Here is a 20,005-nt window from a genome sequence, read left to right as displayed (position 1 = left end):
CTAGACATACAAATTTTTAGCTTACTCTATCAAGTTCTAAGGCTTTAAAGCATTTCCCAATGCAAAAAATCCTAACTATACATACAAATGGGTGATCAAGCCACAAGCATGTAAAAATAAGCATAGGTAGATGCAATGAACACGTAAAAATAACATTAAACAAATAGTGAAAGAATGTTACATCAAGGTTTGAGCAAAACTCCCCAACAAAGAGGCTTAGCCTTCCATTACAAGAAATATGCTCTAAATACAGGAAAGGATGAGTTTTGAGTGAAAGAGAATGGTAAAGGCTGGTTGAGGATGTCACAACCTCTAAACCCTAAACTTCACTCCTCTAACCTAAGCTCTCTTTGCTACACTCTTTTTGTCGCTTCAGCTTCTCCTTGTACTCTGTTTTTTACTCCCTCCCTTCTAAAACTCCGTCAACTTCAATGTTTTAAAGACTCTTGGACCTTTCAGCTTCCGAAGGCTCGCTAAGCGAGTGTATTGTTTTATTGATCCATCAATCATGTTAATAAATTGTTTAATGGTTGATGTTATTGACTATATCAAAGATAAATGGGTGAGTATTATTCTTTCTCTTAAATATTTTTTTTTTGACATATTGCATTAGTTGTTCAAATTTTAAATATGTATTATGAATAAATTATTTAAGTGAAACATTTATTGATTTAAATAAATTTTTCTTGTATTTCTATTTTAAAATATTTCCCCTCTTAATTGTAAATATTTGATTTATTTATCAAATTGTAGAGATATTTGTTACATTCACGTGGCACACATTTTCTTTATCAAAATAGTGTTAATAACATCTCTGTGTTAATAATTATAGCAAACAATGTCTTGGGAAGATGATCATGAACATCAAAATTAATTTATTTTTATTATTAGAGTAAATTTAACCTATATTTATTTCAGTTTAAATTTAAAATATTTTTTTTCAAAAACCCACTGAAAAATATGTTAAAAAGCTGATATTTTTTCCAAAATTGTGTTCTTTTTTTTTTAGAATGATGATATTAAAGTTAGAACTTATGATTTTATGTATCTATACTACTTAAACATATCACCACTTAATCAACTCTAATAGATTGACTATGCTTATTGAGAACAAGTTATTTACAAAAATAGCTAAAGATGTTTGGAATAAATTATATTGTGAAGAAAACAAGTAAAGGGTATTTTATTACTTTAAAGATGTTTTTAAGATTGATGAAAGTTAAAAAGAAGAAATTTCAATATATATTTAAATTCAAATATCCCGTAATAATTTTTTTAAAATAAAGATTCAACAGAAGAATTAAGGGATTATATATTATATATTTTTATTAATTTAATATTTAATAATTAAATACACATTTAAAATTTTCTATTTTATTTTATTTTTATAAAAATTAAACCTTTTAAGTATAAATCTTTTATTTATATTTTAGGAATTAAATTTTGTGATAACTCTTTTTCTGATAAGTTTTATCTTATCAATATACAAAGTCATATATCAAGTCATTAATTCATGTGGTATTAAATTAATCTTCTTAAGTATGTTTTCATTAGTTTATGTGTACTAAATTAATCTTTTTAAGTATGTTTTGGATTTGAGGTTTGTGTGGATAAAAAAAATTAATTGAAATTGAGGAAAGATTAAGTGACCAACCGTCAAGTGTTTGAAAAAAAAAATCATACATTTAACAAATATAGAATTTTAACAAAATATTGAAATAATTTTTTTTTAAAATAAATAAAAAACGAATTTTAGTAGAACATATAAAAAAAATAAAAAATATATTTAAGACAGCAATTTTTATTTTTAATCATCTATATATTGAAGAGAAAAGGTTTTGGCCTAGCCTCCAAGCGTTGTGCGGTGCACGTGACTGGTCGTTCGGAGCACCGTTACTCTTTAAGCACTCGCCTTCTTCCTTTCTCTCTCAACCCAATTTCCCAAGGTCGGCACAGCACTCTTCAACAATCCATCGCCTTCTTCATTTCATCACCGCGCGCGCAATTGCAATTACATTTCCACCCCTCAAATTTCCCTTTCAGAAGAAACCATCATCGCACCACTGATCCGTGCACCTCACGTGCCCCATGGCTCCTCCTCCTCCTCCTCCTGCTGCTGCTGCTACCTCCGAGCGGGTGGACTTGGCCAGGCTCTGCGCCTCCAAGGACTGGTCCAAAGCCATTCGAGTCCTCGATTCCCTCATTTCTCATTCCAACGCAATTCAAGACCTATGGTACGTGCCTTCCTATTTCACTTTCATTCATTATTCTCAATGCTTCCTTTGCTCTCTCCTTCGCTAATTGTGACGCCCGATCTTGTTCCGATGTTCGCTTCCAGCAACCGCGCCTTCTGTTACAGCAAATTAGAGCTCCACAAGCACGTGATTAGGGATTGCGACCGAGCGCTTCAGCTTGACCCTACGCGTCTTCAAGCTTATATTCTCAAAGGTTTTCATTCTCTTCTGTCAAATTCGATCGTTCTGTTTTTCTCTCTTTTCGTATTGAATTTACGCTCTTCTTACCTATTTAATTGCGTGTTTTTTTTTTTTTGGGATTGGTAATTGAACTAGTTAGGTTTTAGCTAAACGTAATCTAATTTGCCGATTTTCCTTATGTATTTCGCCTTGAAAATTTACTGTGCCGCTTTTTGACTTTTTCAAATATGCTGAATGAAATTTTATGGTGAAGAAGATTTGAATGAATTTTTTTCATGCTCTACATATGTGTTATATTTTTTGAACTTAGGGCTGGTTTTTTCTGTTGTGTAGGTTCTGCACTGTCTGTGTTGGGAAGGCAAGAAAATGCTCTATTGGTATGGGAGCAGGGCTATGAACATGCTCTGCATCAGTCTGCTGACTTGAAACAGCTGCTAGAACTTGAAGAGCTTATAGAGACAGCAAAACAAGGCAAAAATACACTGTGTGAAAGTGAAAACCATAGGCCACCGCCACAAACCAAATCAGATTCTCTGAGTAATGGGAGCTCTAGTGAAACTCTTAAGATCCAAGATACATTGGGCACTCCGGCTGAATTATGTGGTGATGCTACTGGTGATAAATCTGAGACATGCCTAAATTCTGCTGATAATTCCGACTTAAAGCATGAATCACATGATGAAGATAGAGACTCTAATAAATCTGATGGCCAAGTGAATGGAAGCCCTGATGTTCTTGATATACTTAGTTACAATTCTGAATCATGTAATGACTCCAGTGATGCCTCAGAATCAAGCGAAAAAGTATCTACCAATAGTGGTGACTCATCTAATATCCCTGAAATTTTTAGAAACCCTATTAGTAAGTTTATATTTTCTGATGAAAGAAAAGGTGAAGCAAGGAAAAATAAGAAGTTCTGCATTGCTCAGATTTCAAATACTAATTCCATTAGTGTAGATTTTCGACTCTCGAGGGGTATAGCAGAGGTTTGTTTTCATGCTTTTAACTGAATAAGCAAATTACATAAAAACTTCTGTGTTGTTGTATTTATTTGGTTAAGAGCATATATGATATTATAGTCCTTTTTCAGGTTAATGAAGGAAAATATGCTCATGCCATATCCATTTTTGACCAGGTGAAATATTTTCCTCACAAGTGATTCTCTCATTTTCATCTTTTCATGCTTTTTCTATCCTGTTCTCTCTATTTTTTTTTCATATTATTAAATAACATACTGCAGCCTTGCCCCCATCATTTTATGTAGATACTGAAAAAGGACCCAGCTTATCCTGAAGCACTAATAGGAAGAGGTACAGCATATGCATTCCAGAGGGAACTTGATGCTGCTATAGCTGATTTTACAAAGGTGGTTGAATGAACACTGCCGAACAGGTGTATATAGAGATATGGTATTTCTTCTATATGTAAGTGGTTTACATGTTGTATGTATTAGGCTATACAATTTAATCCATTGGCTGGTGAGGCATGGAAACGGAGAGGTCAGGCCAGGGCAGCCTTGGGAGAGTTTGTTGAGGTGAGCATGGCCATCCCTACTTCTTAGAAACTTAGTATCAGTCTAACATGTTGAAACTCAAGGTTGGGAGCTTTGTGCATCAGGCAATCCTCTGGTTATATACTTTTATAAAATAATCAGTTCTATTACAGAAAATGAAAATTGCAAGGAATTTTGTTCCTTTTTTTTTATGCCAAGTCTGGTTATAGTACTATTTGAACATTGCCATGTAAAGCTTTAGGCTTTAAGTTGAATGCTTGACTACTTAATTGTATTGGTGGTTGTTGCTAAACTAATCATGTGGTTATGAAGAATTCTGTGATCTCTTATCTTGCTAGACTCAATGTTGTTAAAGTCTCTATGTATGACCTACAAGATCCTATGTGATATTGTTTAAGAAGTTTGAGATATGAAAAGATTGACATATTTTGTACATTCTGTGGTGCTTCACTTCCTATTTGTATATATTTTTTGGCACAAGTATAAACCTGTAAATGTGGCAATTGCTGTTTTCCCCCCTCTTTTGATATGGATATCAGGCTATTGAAGACTTGACCAAGGCATTAGAGTTTGAACCTGACACAGCAGATATTTTACATGAGAGAGGTAGCTTGCCTTTAACTAATTTGTTATTTGTGCAACTGATTTTTGCTGGACTTGAATAATTAACTATGGCTCTATTTTGCTCTCTTTGTTGCAATGATGGGTGCATATTTTGTGGTAATTTCTAGAATTTTGGACAGAGAAATTGGATTAGTTTTTCTGTGGCATGATTGTTGTTTTTTACCTTTAGCATATCTTGTGCAAACATACATTTTCATTTCTTAGAAGCAGATGAAGAATTAACACATTTTGAATTCCTAGATGTATTTACATTTCTGTTACTGGATGCTCATCCATGAGTACATGGATGACATTATATTATTAACTGGGGATAGGAGAGAACAACAAATCCTGAGTCAGTGCCTGACCAAAGGATTTGATGTCAAAACCTTGGATAAATTGTATTATTAAGGATCTTTATATTCCAGAAGAAGTATATCACTGATTTGCTCAAGGAAACAGCAAGCCAGCCTGTAAACCTGTGAGCAACCCTATAGATCCAAACCTAAAACTTTGGAATGCAAAAGAGGAAACTATAGTGGATAAGGAGATGTATCAACACCTTGTATGAAGTTTCACACTGGACAAGTTATTGACTATGCAGTAAACTTAATTAGTCAATGTATGCACAACCCAGGAGAAACTCATTTACTGGCTAATCACAGAATTCTGCTGTATCTGAAGGGGACTCCAGGAAGAGGAATTTTGTTAAAAAATAATATGGGGAAATGGCACTAGAAGCCTACACACATGCCAACTATGCAAGGTCAGTTGTTGACAAAAGATCAACTTCTGGGTATTGCTCTCTTCTGGAAGTAAATTTTGTAACAAGGAAAAGTCAAGTGTTTTGGCACGTTCTAGTGCTGAAGCAGATTTTTTTGCTATGGCATAAGGGGTGTGTGAATTACTTAGGCTTAAAATTATTCTATAAGACTTGAAGATTTATGTGGGAATAATCTATGAAGCTTTACTGCAGCAATAAATTAGCAATCGGCATAGCACACAATCCGGTTCAACATGATTGAACCAAGAACATCGAAGTGGATAGGAATTTGATCAAGGAGAAACTTGAAAGTGGCTTTATATGTACTAAATATGTCCTATTCATCTTAGAATATGAGTTTGGACTTAACTCAACTCCAAAAGTTAGCTCATAGGGTGAGGGTTGTCCCCCACTTATATACTATACCTTTGCACTATCTCTAGTTGATGTGGGACTTGGGTTTTTTCCAATACACCCCCTCACGTCCAAACACTTTTGAACTTGGTGTGTAGATAATATATTTCAAGGGAACTTCTTACTTCCCAAACAAATCTTCCTACATCTCTAATATAAACACTGGTTTATCAAGAATATGCCAGAAAAGCATTTTGAATTGTTGATTCATTGCTCACACATGGACAACATGCAAATATTCTCACTAACAGATTGAAGAATCCTACATTTTAGAGGATTGTATCTAACCTGGCAATGGAGGACACCTATTCACTAACTTGAGGGGGAATGTGAGTATATGTGCTGTTGTAGGAATGTATCTGTTAAGAAGTTATATTATTTTTGTAATCTATAAAATTTATGTTGTCAGCCGTGCTGTTATAATAGCAAATAGAGGATAGTGGTTATGGATTTTGTAGCGGTGCTACGCAAAAGGGTAAGGGCTGCAGGTTTGAAGAAGCAGGAAAAGTAGCCATGATTTCAACATCATGCCTCTTGTGGCAAAACGCAGCTGCTCCAGGTGTTTCGGCGCAGTCTCTGGGACCCGTGCCATCGCTGGGCAGCATCTGTGACCTTTGCTTTTGCTGGTCAGCCGCTGCCACCTTCCTCTAGCTGCTACTGACCTTCCAGTCCTCCATCTTCAATTTCTGCCATTGGGAGTTGGGGTTTCACTTTCAGTCTTTCAATTAGAGGCGGCGACACTTAGCTAATAGCATGGTGCTGAGTGGCTGACTGTTCTAGTGACTTAGAGTTTCAGGGGAATTTGGCCATGTTGGCCTAATGTTTTTCAGTGTTTTTTTTCTCTTTATTGTTTTTGGTTTGTTGGGCTTCAATTTGAGTGTATTGAAGAGACTAAAGGTTGTGAAATGCTTGAGTGCTTAACCCACTCAGCTGATCTATATTTATATAAACTTAGGGAGTAAATACAATGTGAAATTTACAAGAATATTAATGAAGTTTTAGTACCTATGTACATGCATGTGAATTCCTAGATACATGAATATGTGACTAACTAGGTACATTAATAACTATTCTTTATTGGAACAAGTATCCATACAATGTGTGTAATTCCAACACTCCCCCTCAAGTTGGAGCATATAAGTCAAATGCTCCAAGCTTGGAACAAATATTTTGAATTCTTGGTCCCCTTAGAGATTTTGTAAAGATGTCTGCTAGTTGATCATTAGAACTAACGAATTCAGTAATAACTTCCTTAGAAAGGATTTTCTCCCAGACAAAATGACAATCAATCTCAATATGTTTAGTTCTCTCATGGAATACTGGATTAGAAGCTTTATGTAGGGCTGCCTGATTATCACAAACATAGCTTCATTTGTTGAGTATTTCCAAACTTCAATTCTTGAAGTTGTTTAATCCAAATGAGTTCACAAGTGGCTACAGCCATAGCTCTATATTCAGCCTCTGCACTAGACCTTGCAACAACATTTTGCTTCTTACTCTTCCATGAGACAAGATTTCCTCCAACAGACACAATATCCTGAAGTGGAACGCTTATCGATGGGTGATCTTGCCCAATCTGCATCACAAAATCCAACTATTTGAGTGTTTCCTTTGTCTTCATAGAGTAGTCCTTGTCTTGGGGTCCTTTTAATGTATCTCAAAATTGGAATTACTGCATCCCAATGATCATTATGAGGAGACTGCATGAACTGACTCACCACTCCAACTGCAAAGGAAATATCTGGCCTTGTAATAGTGAGGTAGATAACCTTCCCAACCAATCTCCGATATCTTTCAGGATCAGAATAAGGCTCCCCCTGATTGGGTAGCAATTTTTGATTTGAATCCATGGGACTATCAATTGGTCCACAATCTGACATACCAGTTTCTTTAAGTATGTCTAACGCATACTTCCTTTGTGAGATGATAATCCCATCTTTTGATTGAACAACTTCAATTCCAAGAAAATATTTAAGTTTTCCCAAATCCTTAGTCTGAAAATGTAAATGTTCCTTCAGTTGAACAATTTTTTCTTGGTCATTTCCTGTGACTATATCATCTACATAGACCACCAAGTAAACACATCTACTTGATGAGGTATGACAATAAAAAATTGAATGGTCTACTTCACTTCGTTTCATCCCAAAAGCCTGAACAAATGAGCTGAATTTTCCAAACCAAGCTCGTGGGGATTGTTTGAGACCATAAAGAGGCCTCCGAAGTTTGCAAACCAAGCTAGACTACCCCTGAGCAACAAATCCCGATGGTTGCTCCATATAGATCTCCTCTTCTAATTCTCCATGTAGGAATGCATTTTTAATATTCAACTGATACAGTGGCCAATGACGGATGGCGGCTATGGCAAGAAAGAGTCGAACATAAGTAATTTTAGCCACAGAGGAGAAAGTATCTCCATAATCTAGGCCATAAATCTGGGTATAACCTTTGGCTACCAATCAAGCTTTGAGACGATCAATCTGTCCATTGGCCCCAACTTTTATAGCATATACCCACCGACAACCAACAGGTTTCTTGCCTTGGGGAAGAGGAACCAGCTCCCAAGTACCATTATGCTCCAAAGCTTGCATTTCATCAATCATGGCTTGTCGTCATCCCGGATGATCAAGTGCTTCACAAAGATTTTTAGGAAGAGAAACAAAAGATAAAGAGGAAACAAAAGAATGGTACAAAGAAGAAAGAAAATGATAACTTAAGAAGTTATAAATAGGATAAGGATTACGTGTAGACCGAGTACCTTTCCTAAGAGCAATGGGCAAGTCAAGATTCTCTTCGGGTAGATCCATGGTCGGGTTGTCTGCTGGAGTAGGACATGATTCAGCTGGTCTTTAATTACCTTCAAGTTCTACGTCAAGAATTCGAGAACGACGTCGATATACGATGGGTGATTTGAGTCTGCTCAAGTGGAAGATTGTCAGGAATATCTATGGTAGAATCTATAGTTGACTCTGATTCCTGCAAAGAAGGTGAAGGACCAAGATAGGGAATAGGAAAAACTTCTTGAAGAGTATTGGACTCAACCATGGAGGGAGCAAAGTATGGTTTTTCTTCAAAAAAAGTTACATCTGCAGAGATATAATAACGATTGTGAACAGGAGAGTAACATCGGTAACCTTTTTGTAACCTGAAATATCCAAGGAAAACACATTTGATGGCTCGAGGAACAACCTTATCAAGACCTGGAGACAAGCTATGAACAAAATAGGTGCATCCAAAAATACATGGATCAACATGAAACAACGGTTCTTTAGGAAACAAAATGGAATGTGGTATTTTATTTTTAATAGAGGAAGAAGGCATCTGATTCATCAAAAAACAAGCTGTCAAAACTGCATCACCCCAATGTCAGACATATACATTGGCATGAAGTAATAATGTTTGAGCAGTCTCAACAAGATGCCTATTCTTCCTTTCGGCAATGCCATTCTGTTGAGGAGTATGAGGACAAGAGGACTGATGGAGAATGCTATGTGCTGACAAAAAAGAAGAAATAGCAGAAGAAAAGTATTCTTTCGCATTATCACTCCTAAGGATCTTAATTGTCTTACCAAACTGAGTTTTAATTTCATTTACAAAAGAAGTGAGAATGGAAAAAATTTCAGATTGTTCTTTCATTAAGAAAACCAAAGTGCATCGAGAAAATTCATCAATGAAAGTAACGAAATATCTATAACCCATAGACGAAACACGACTAGGACCCCATATATCAGAGTGAATAACCGAAAAAGGGGAATCAACACGACTTTCAACATGCCTAAAAGAAGAACGGACATGCTTTCCTAGTTGACATGACTCACAAAATAGGTCTTTTATTTTTTCAAGACTCGAAACCATAATTTTTAGTTTAGATAAATGTGGGTGTCCCAAACGTTCATGAAGGAGCTTTGGTGATGTGGCAGCACTGGAAACCCAAGAAAGATTAGGCTTGAGGTAGTAAAGACCATGAGATTCATGTCCTACGCCAATTGTCTGACCCGTATCACGTTCCTGTATGACAAAGGAGTTAGCATTAAATGTTACCGAACAATTATGAGAACGAGTAAGCTGACTAAGAGATATTATATTAAAAGAACAACTAGGTATGAGCAAAATAGAGTTTAAAGACAAAGAAGAAGTGGGTGATATATGGCCGATTCCTGTTGCTACAACTCTAAAACCATCGACTAAAGTAATGAAATGAGGAATTTTAGGAGGAGAGAGGGATGAAAATAAAGAACTATTACCAGCAATGTAATCAGAAGCACCGGTAATATAAAGAGAGGTCTGTAAATGAGAAAATATTATGTAAAATAACTGTGTTGGATTGATTGTGTGTCTCAAATTGGAAGTACAGTGCCTATTTATAGGCTACAAACTCAAATCCCCTATTGGACCTCGTTTTTCTACTTGTAACTTCCTAGAATGTGGTTTGGGGTCATTTGGCTAGTTTTACACTAATTCGGCTAATTTTGGCAGTTTTGGCGAGCAGCAGTTGATTTTTACTAGTAGTTGATTTCGACTAACTAATTTTGAAGTAGATTTATCTTTTGGAAATTGCTCCTAAAATTTAGGTACATTATCCTCTTTCTACAAGCCAACTGATAAGTTATTTCAAATGTTGAAGAAGATGCCAACCACTTCCTTTTTTTTAGGGAGCACTATCATTGATTAGTTTCAACCGCTACAAGCCATTTGAATATCAGAAAATTGTGAAAAATATCATCTTATCTTTATTAAATTAAATCTAACTTAATTCAGTTAATTTTTTTATGCTTAAAGTTAGCTGAAATCTGTCATCGACTAACTTTGTAAGTAGCGTAAATGATCTTATCCATGTTCAACTAACACTAAAGTTAGTTGAATCTCCCACCCAGCTAATATTGAACGTAGCCAAATTGATCTTTTACTCATTCACCTAACCTTATAACTAGCTGAATTTTACCAATTTGGCTAACATTGTAGGTAGTCGTATTGACCTTATCCATATTTAGTTAACCTTCATGTCCAACAAATATTGAAGATTAGTCAACTGTGCCATTAATATTAGCTGAATTTTGTCATTCGGCTAACATTGTAGATAGCCGTATTAACCTAGTCCATGTTTTGCTAACCTTCTTGTTTGGCTAATATTGATAAGTCATCAATTCCGTATTCAACCAGACTAGCCTTCACCTCATTCAGCTGACATAAAAGTTAGCCGAATTACCCCTTAGCCGGCAGTCATTCAACTGAATTTTGCAGCAAAATTTGGGTGTTGACATGTATAAATCTATATTGTTTTCTAGACTTCACATTAGATGCCATCCTGCTATCCCACTTCAGCAACTTTGGGATCAGCCGCTATTTGGGATTGACTACTCAATATAAAATAGGCTATAATTTAGAAAATCCCAACAAATCAAGGGATTATAGCTTTAGAATAGGGAGATATTTGTTTCCAAAACTAGTGTTGGAGCTTCTGTGTATATTCTACCTAATTGATCGATGAAATCATCTAGTTGAACCCTAAAATTTTGAGACTAGCTAATGTATGTCTTGTATAAATTTCAATGCAGGAATTGTCAATTTCAAATTTAAAGAGTTTGATGCAGCTGTTGAAGACCTTTCAGCTTGCGTGAAGCTAGATAAGGATAATACATCTGCCTACACATATTTGGTGGGCCTTGAGTCTTAATACTTGAATTGTCATTGATTTTGGACCTAGATCTCTTATATGGAAGGTCTCTTCAGTATTTCACCGAACAAATTGACTGTACAGGGTTTAGCATTATCTTCAATTGGTGAATATAAGAAAGCTGAGGAAGCTCATCTCAAATCACTTCAACTTGACAAAAATTTCCTTGAAGCATGGGCACATCTGACTCAGGTGTCTATTCTCCCATATCCATACTGCACTGATAGTTTGATCATATTAAAGAAAGGAATGTATACTTCAAATATGTTAAGTTGTATTCTTGAATTCTATTTTTTATCTCTACTCATATCTGGCATCACCACTTTAACCCATGTTGCTTCTGTCTGCCAGTAATCCAATTTACTTTCAACTTGACATGAAGTATCCGTTTCATATCAGATCAGTTCACATCTACATTTTATTTTATTCAATTATAGGCTTATTTATCTGGTATGCTACAATTTTTATAGCTTTTTATTTATAGGCTTAAGATGATTTTGCTTGCTAGCTTTGGTTTGAATGTGTATTTGACAGTTTTTTATATATATATCAAAGATCTAGAAGTCATAGGCTAATAGCTTTGGTCTGAATATGTATTTGGCAACTTTATAAAAGATCTAGCAGCCATAGGTTAATAGCTATTAAGTATGCCACTCCTTTTCTGCCTAATTTAATTATCAGTTATGGGCTTGAAACTATTCTGTTCTTGAGTATAACAGCAAGTTTTATGGTGGCTGCTAATAGCCTAACACATCCCTCCTCCTTAACTTGGGCTTGCGACTAGCTATTTTGTTGGATGACTTTAATTGGTAGTGCTTTTCTGAATCTGTGGTTTTTGTGCAGTTCTATCAAGATTTAGCTAAGCCAACAAAGGCTCAGGAATGTATAAATAAGATGCTACAAATTGATGGGAGGTAATTGTCATGAATGAACTGTATTACTCATCAGCATTGTTTTCGCCGGGCTTCTTCCACTTGATGTACTTTGTGCCTATTCTCTTTACCTGAGGTTGATTGCTTTTACATTTTGATGTTAGGTTTGCAAGAGCTAATCATTTGCGTGGCCTTCTGTTCCATGCAATGGGTGAGCACAGGTATTTGTCCAGCCATACTTGTTAATCCATTGAAGAAGTTGAATATTTATTTGCAGTGACTTTTTTTTTCATGAGTCTTTCTGATTTGGTCCATGAAACTAGTATAAGTTATAGTGGCACTCTCCTTTAACAGTTAAGGAAACATATATGGATGGTAGAACATGCAATAAATTGAAGCCTTTTAGGATCAAAAGATTAGTTGGTTATAGGAACTAAGGAGAGATCATGACTGGAACTTAGATTACTTGCTGTTTTTCATAACAATTATGATAGTTAAAATAGAATCTCTTAAGGAGATTCATTTTTGTATTTTCGTAAATTTAGGTTTGTGTTAGAGAACAAGCACTTTGAGGAAGATTTATGTTGTGATTTTTGGTATTCCTAAAGTCGTAAACTCAAATCATATAGTTGTATTATAGCTAGTATTCAATTTCAATTCCTAAAATTTTGGGGACTTAAAATGGTCAGCTACTGGTATTTTGGTCTGCTATCTAGGATTCTAGAATGATAAATCATATATGAATTATTGCACAATAGGTATACTAGTAAGTATAACAATTTGCTGAGTTTGAATTCATAATGGCACCTAAGGTCCATGTAAATTGCTTTTAAATATTTCACACCAATCATCAGTATTAAATTTTCTAGTTTGGTACTCGATGCTGTTACTTGATTTTATTTTTAACTTGGGTTTGGATGTGACAGGAAGGCTATCAAGGATTTGACAATGGGGTTGAGCATTGATGGCAGCAACATTGAATGCTTGTATTTACGTGCTTCCTGCTACCATGCTGTTGGACAATACAAAGAAGCGGTATGAATTTTTTTAATTTAATTTTTTGGTGCAATGTAGGTTTACATTTGGCACACTACAACTTTTTTTAATGCTCTTAGGTCAAGGATTATGATGCTGCATTGGATTTGGAGCTGGATTCAATGGACAAATTCGTGCTCCAGTGCCTTGCTTTTTATCAGGTTTGTTTTATTGAAATAGTATACTTGTTACTCATCTGTTTTTTATTCTCCCTCTTAATCCTATTCTACTGATAAAAAAGAACATAAATAAATTTCCTTCTACGCTAAAAGATCTACTAACTGGGACACAATGTTGACACTTGACAGTATTGAGTAGTGACATGTCATAGCGAAAATTCATTTAGAGCAGGAGAGAGATTATAGCTCTACCAATATAAGTATTGCTACTCTGCTAATTTGAACATGTGAATTTCTGTTGGCATGTTTTGAATTAGGACTGTTCCCTTCTGCTTTAGTTCCTCGTGTTAGTTAAGTCAACATTGAGACATACTTGTAGAAATTGCCCTCCCTTGATTCAGCTACATATAACTAATTGGTGCCATTGGTGCTCTGGGAATTAACATGGTACATATTAAGTTTCATTCATTAAGAGCCTAATTCTATGATATGCTTCAACCCTTTCTTCTTTTGCAGAAAGAGATTGCTCTGTACACAGCTTCAAAATTTAATGGTGATTTTTGCTGGTTTGATATTGATGGGGATATTGATGCTCTTTTTAAGGTAAAATTTATGAAAACAATTCTACTTTCCTTGGTACTTCTAATCTTTCTTAATTCAAAGGTGTCTTAATTGGAAAACCATTTTTACCTGACTTTAGGATTTCTTGGTTGCTATGTGGTGATTGTGGTCGTGTGTAAAGTAGGCCACTTACCAGAAAAACAGGAAGAATAAAAGAAAATATAAGATTTTGGTTTCCACAAGCATGCCTATGGGGAATTTAATGTGGGTTTAAAAGGATGTATAGCAAGTAGGTTTTAAATCACAATGTGCTTGGTTATTCAAATTTTATAAAACATGAGTTGAGGTTTCCATTTCTAGTATAGTTATTTGTATCTATATTGTATTATATTCAGGAATACTGGTGCAAGAAATTGCATCCAAAGAATGTATGCGAAAAGGTTTTCAGGCAACCTCCTTTACGCGAGTCTTTAAGAAAGGGAAAGCTTAAAAAGCAAGAGTTTACTATTACCAAGCAGAAGGCTTCTCTTCTACAGGCTTCAGATTCCATTGGCATGAAAATCCAGTATGATTGTCCAGGATTCCTACCTAATAGACGTCAGGTAAAGCTATTTCTGGTGTTTCTTGCTCTTCTACATCTCGTGGCTTATTGATTGTAGTCATTTTTCTTTTTCAACAAATCCCTTTTCTGCTGAGGGCCACTTTTATTCTCAATAGTCTGTTGTGCCATATTATACTTCATTATACTTGTACATTTTCTTTGCTCTATGGAACTAGAAAAGGATTTTGTTGCATCCAAAAATTCTGATGATCCTTGTTCATATCATGTTGTAAAATCAAATTGAAAAGTAGGAAACATTTATATTATTTCCATTTACTTCCAAGTGGCTAATACAAGGGATGCTATTTTATTTTATTGAGTGACAAAGAAATAATAGTGCATAATGATTGAATAATATTATAAAATTGGTACACAGTTGAGGGATTCCAGTTTTCTGATTTTAACAGCATATCTTCTAAACAAGTCAAACTTCCATTCTCAATAAATTTCTATCAAAGAAAACTTTATTTTAACCGTATTTCCCAAAGTAAAAACATGCAGTTTTCATAGAATCATATCATTTATGAGGGTGAGTCCTAGTGTAACGGAAAAGTTGCGTCTTGGTTACCTGTTGGTCATGGGCTTGAATCCAGAAACAACCTCTTTGCATATGCAAGGGGAAGGCTGCATAAAATGACCCTCCCCAATATCTTCACGTGGCGAAGAGCCTTTTGGCACCGGGATATGCTAGTTTTTTTTTCAATTAGTTTTAAAATCCTGGATATATGCGTGCGCACACGCGTGCATGTGTAGTTTATTTAGTAGCTACAGTATTTTCTGGACACTTTTTTCTAGATATGTGCAAGTTGTGATATATTTTTCCTTTATAATTTTCGTGCGTTTACTTTAAAGTGACATGCATCTAACGGACAATTGTTTATAATATCATCATCTTAACCTGTTAATATTTATGTATTATCAGCATCGTATGGCTGGACTTGCTGCCATTGAAATTGCACAAAAAGTCTCTAAGGCTTGGCGTTCCCTGCATGCTGAATGGAAATATTCGAATAAAGGAAACTCAAAGAATGGGAGAAGGGCCAGGAGAAGGGAAAGAATTAATATGCCCAGTCAAAATAGAGGAGGAGCTGGTTGTAGTACAAGCAGTACCTCAGTAACATCTTCAAATGGAACTGTAGATGATAGATTATCCAGCCGTACATTGTCGTGGCACAATGTTTACTCATTAGCTGTTAGATGGAGACAAATTTCTGAGCCTTGTGACCCTGTTGTATGGGTGAACAAGCTAAGGTATCCCTTCTATGGGCTAAGTATTTTATCAGAGTAAATAAGTGTACAGATGATTTATTGTTCAGAAATTTTATAATGTTTCAGATCTAATATTTATACTCAGGATGTACGTAGATTTTCATTATCTCCACCTTTTTATGTGTCTCTCCTATCTAATTAATATAATTGCTGCTGAATGCGGACTCTGCTGTAAAATCCTATAGTCACCGAGGCATGACCGAACTATCATCTTTTGTGGTCAACTAAGTTTATAGAAATTCTATATGTATTCAAACTCCCACTTATTTTCAGTTAATACTGGTAATGTAAAATTGTAAATTTTGTAAGGTCATGTTCATATCTTCAAACACAACCCCATAGACTTGAGGTAGTATGCTTACATTAAATATGTTTTCAGTGCAGATAAAGGTCTCGTTCCTATAATAAATTAATTACAAATAATTGTTTAAAAAATCTATAATAAGACTGAGGAGAGAGGACAAGGATGGTGTAAATTTACAGTAATGGGAAAATTTCCAAATTAATCTGAAAGATACATTGACAAACTTGTATTGAATACTAAGTTGCTGACTATACTTGAACTTTTCTCATTTACATCAGTTGAGTCTGAAATGAGTAAAGTGAAAGTGTGCAGCCTTTTCTACTTCCAGGATAACCAACCATAACCTCTTTGGTACAAAGTAAAGAACAAATTAGAATCTGTGTATTTCAGTCCTCTCCCTCCAAACTCCCTAAAAGTGAGGATGATTTTTATAAAAGAATGTGGTTATTCATAATTTCTTTTAGTATCATATATTCCATGTTCATCTCGTTTTGATAAAAACTCATTTGGATCCTTTACTTGTTACTATTCCTCTAAATTTTGCATGTATTGTTTGTCCCTTTTCTTTTCATTGTTACATTTTAGTCCTTCAACATTTATTTGCATGTGTTAACTTTATCCTTTTGCAAATGCTTGTTGTTCTTGTTGTTATTTAGTGAGGTTTTAGATTTGTTTGAGAGGTGACACGGAGTTTTTGTTGGCTCTAAGTTGATATCTTTTGCTTAGGCTTTCAACAAAAGCTGCTGCTTTTATTATTCCATAAGGACCATAAAAAGGGATAGAACTTCCCTTTTAAAACTTAGATGACTTAAGTTTTACAGCTGAAAGGAGGAAATGAATTCTCAGTTGAACTAGAGTGATTAAGTATATTCGGCCTTCATATTAACTTTTAGTGCTTTCATTTCTATGTGGATTGTTTTGCTAAGATTGATTTTACATTTATTCAAATTATGCAATTAAAGAGGAACTCTTCTTACTTTTATTGTTAACTATGTACTTCCCTTTATTTGTGACAATAAGCTCAGAATCATATTGGTCATGGTTGGATCAGTTTTTGCTTTAATTGGTTGCCAGCCTCGTAGCAATATTGGTTAATGTGCCTGGTTTTTCCTAAGATTATTATTTCAGAGCTGGACTTAACTTGTGCTTGATTTTGATTTTTTTTTTTTTTTTGCACTGCAGTGATGAGTTTAATGCTGGATTTGGTTCTCACACACCTATGATTCTTGGGCAAGCCAAAGTTGTTCGTTACTTTCCTAATTATGAAAGGTGAAGAGCCTGTTTCCTGATTTTATTGATTTATTCTATATTAGTAGAGTGGCTTTGAAAGGAGCATTATGACACCATTGATACATGCAACTGACCCTACAGTTGGAAAAGGCTTGGTTGTTGTTGTAATTGTCTGGCTTTGAAAATGATTGTTATTTTTAAATGTCACAGAACATTAGAAATTGCCAAGACTGTAATGAAAGAGAGATCATTTGTCCACAGCAAAACAGACAAGATCATTCATCTTTCCAAAGATGGGAAATTAGAAGAGGTCAGTTGTTGATTGTTGATTTAGATATGTTGTGCCTCTTTCCTTTAACATTGCTAGATTTACTATGCAAAAGGCCTCCTCCGTGACTTTTAACCCCTCAAAAGGTGTAGCCTTGGAAAAGTTATAGTTTTCCTGATGTCAGTGAGTAAACCTCATATTCCCTTGTTTGGCTGGGTGATATACACTAAAGTTGTAATTGCAGGATAGACATTTTATTCTGTATGCATTAAATTTTCAGTAGACATGGTTTCTACATGCACACACAGCATGTCTGGATAATCAAAGTCCTATTATTACTGTAGCACATGGCTTGCATCCTTATCACTAGATAGGTTGAATGTGTACCCAAGAAAGTAGAAATTCACAAGTTGCATGATAGACCATGTTTCTTATGCATCAAGTCAGATGAACTGTGAAACATGTAATCTGTAGTTTCTAATTAATTGGTTTTGGTGTTTTAAATTAGCTCGTAGGCATAGGATATCCCTTCTAAATATAATTGATGCTCAAGTATTTCATTTTTCTCAGTTAACTTTTTGACAAAGAAATGCTTCCAGATTCTTTTCTCTTGCTTTTGAATGATATCAAATTAATAGTCCCTTGCTGATGTTACGTGTTTTTCTGTTTTGTATTGCGTAGCTTGAAGAACAATATTTTTATAGTTTATCCTTTTCTGAAAATAGAAACTTTAATGTTTGATATGCAGATTATGCATGCAAAATTATGCTCTGATCTTTATAAAGTTGTTGGTGAGGATTTTTGGTTGGCTACCTGGTGCAACAGTACTGCATTTGAAGGGTAAGCGTCCACAGTGCTAACAGTGTCTGGAAACATGTAATTTCTTTAACATATATTTACTCTCTGGATATCGTTTCCTCAGGAAGCAGCTTGAAGGAACTAGGATAAACCTTGTAAAAATGTAAGCTAGATACTAACCTTGTGAAAATCATAAGTTATTGTCTGCCACATTTTCTTTTCATGGCTGTAAAATTTTAGTTTTCATGCTTGAAATTTAATTGGGGAACTGAAACATGTTTTTCAGGGGGGAGCATGGTTTTGACTTTGCAATCAAAACACCTTGTACCCCTGCTAGATGGGAAGATTTTGACGAAGAAATGGCAGTGGCATGGGAAGTATGTTTCTCATACTAAGCAACTTTTAGTATATTAATTAGCTAATAGTGATAGATATGGCTCTCTATATGGCCATTTTTTGCTTATTTCTAAAGTAAGAATGTTTCTTCTTTAACATCCCTACCAATGATCTCATTCCATCTGTGTACCATTCAATCATCGTTAATATTTCATGACCATTTTCAGCTTTAGAAATTTGCTAACAGATATTTTGCTACTCCTAAAGTTTCATTTAAAAACATGTTCTTGGTATTTATAGCTCAAGTTATTAGATGAATTGTAATATTTACCTTGTATCCCCATCTTGGAACTGTTGTGTCAGACTCTCTGCAATGCTTACTGTGGTGAAAACTATGGGTCTACTGACTTTGACACGCTTGAAAACGTGCTAGATGCAATTTTAAGGATGACATATTACTGGTATGACATTTTAAAAATGGTTAAATTATCTTTTTGACTTTGAGCATTTGAAAATCATTTCTGCAAATCTGATTGAAATGCTTTTCAGGTATAACTTTATGCCACTGTCTAGGGGATCTGCTGTGGTTGGATTTATAGTTATGCTGGGTTTGTTACTTGCTGCCAACATGGAGTTCACAGGAAGCATCCCACAGGGTTTTCAGGTTGACTGGGAAGCCATTTTGAACTTGGATCCAAACTCGTTCGTGGATTCGGTTAAAACGTGGCTGTACCCATCTCTGAAGGTGACAACCTCATGGAAAGACTACCCTGATATTGCTTCAACTTTTGCAACAACAGGGTCAGTTATTTCTGCTTTGAACTTTTCTTCTGATGATTGATCTCTTGTAAACTATAACCATGTTAGCTAATTGCATGTTAACTGTGACGGCCTTGTTTCATTGTAACCATATGTTAACAATTATACAATAAAGTTATGGATTTCTAATATTTTTTCAACAATCACTAGTTGCCTTGCCTAACCGGTGGTCCTTGCCCATAAAAGACTCATGTTTTCTGTTTGTATTTTGCTTGTTAAATTGTTCGCTGCGACAATCGGTTCTATCATAATTCTTTACTTCCTTGTATTTAATCTTCTCCACTCTTCCATTTATTTCCTGTTTTATGTATACTATTCTCGTCATGCCTCAAAGTTAGGTATACGTCCATGATTGAGATATTCTGTTTTTCGTAGTATTTTATTGATCAGTGCG

General features: G+C 35.0%; 1 protein-coding gene across 1 annotated transcript; it reads left to right on the top strand.

Annotated features, from left to right (window-relative positions):
• The first annotated feature begins 1,846 nt into the window (after nt 1–1,846).
• Nucleotides 1,847–19,740, top strand: LOC100803316 (suppressor of RPS4-RLD 1). The gene is made up of 23 exons (XM_003525799.5): nt 1,847–2,234; nt 2,339–2,448; nt 2,769–3,421; nt 3,526–3,570; nt 3,700–3,801; nt 3,889–3,969; nt 4,488–4,554; nt 11,281–11,381; nt 11,484–11,591; nt 12,243–12,313; nt 12,436–12,492; nt 13,198–13,306; nt 13,387–13,467; nt 13,942–14,028; nt 14,382–14,588; nt 15,510–15,838; nt 17,343–17,429; nt 17,601–17,700; nt 18,407–18,498; nt 18,581–18,619; nt 18,743–18,833; nt 19,156–19,253; nt 19,342–19,740. The coding sequence occupies exons 1-23, from the start codon at nt 2,089–2,091 to the stop codon at nt 19,631–19,633; spliced, it is 3,153 nt and encodes a 1,050-aa protein (XP_003525847.1). The 5' UTR covers nt 1,847–2,088; the 3' UTR covers nt 19,634–19,740.
• The last annotated feature ends 265 nt before the right edge of the window (nt 19,741–20,005 follow it).

The sequence above is a fragment of the Glycine max genome, chromosome 5 (assembly GCF_000004515.6).
Source record: "Glycine max cultivar Williams 82 chromosome 5, Glycine_max_v4.0, whole genome shotgun sequence".
Lineage (NCBI taxonomy): Eukaryota > Viridiplantae > Streptophyta > Magnoliopsida > Fabales > Fabaceae > Glycine > Glycine max.
The sequence above is the reverse complement of the archived record's forward strand: the minus strand, read 5'-3'. Positions and strand labels throughout refer to the sequence as shown.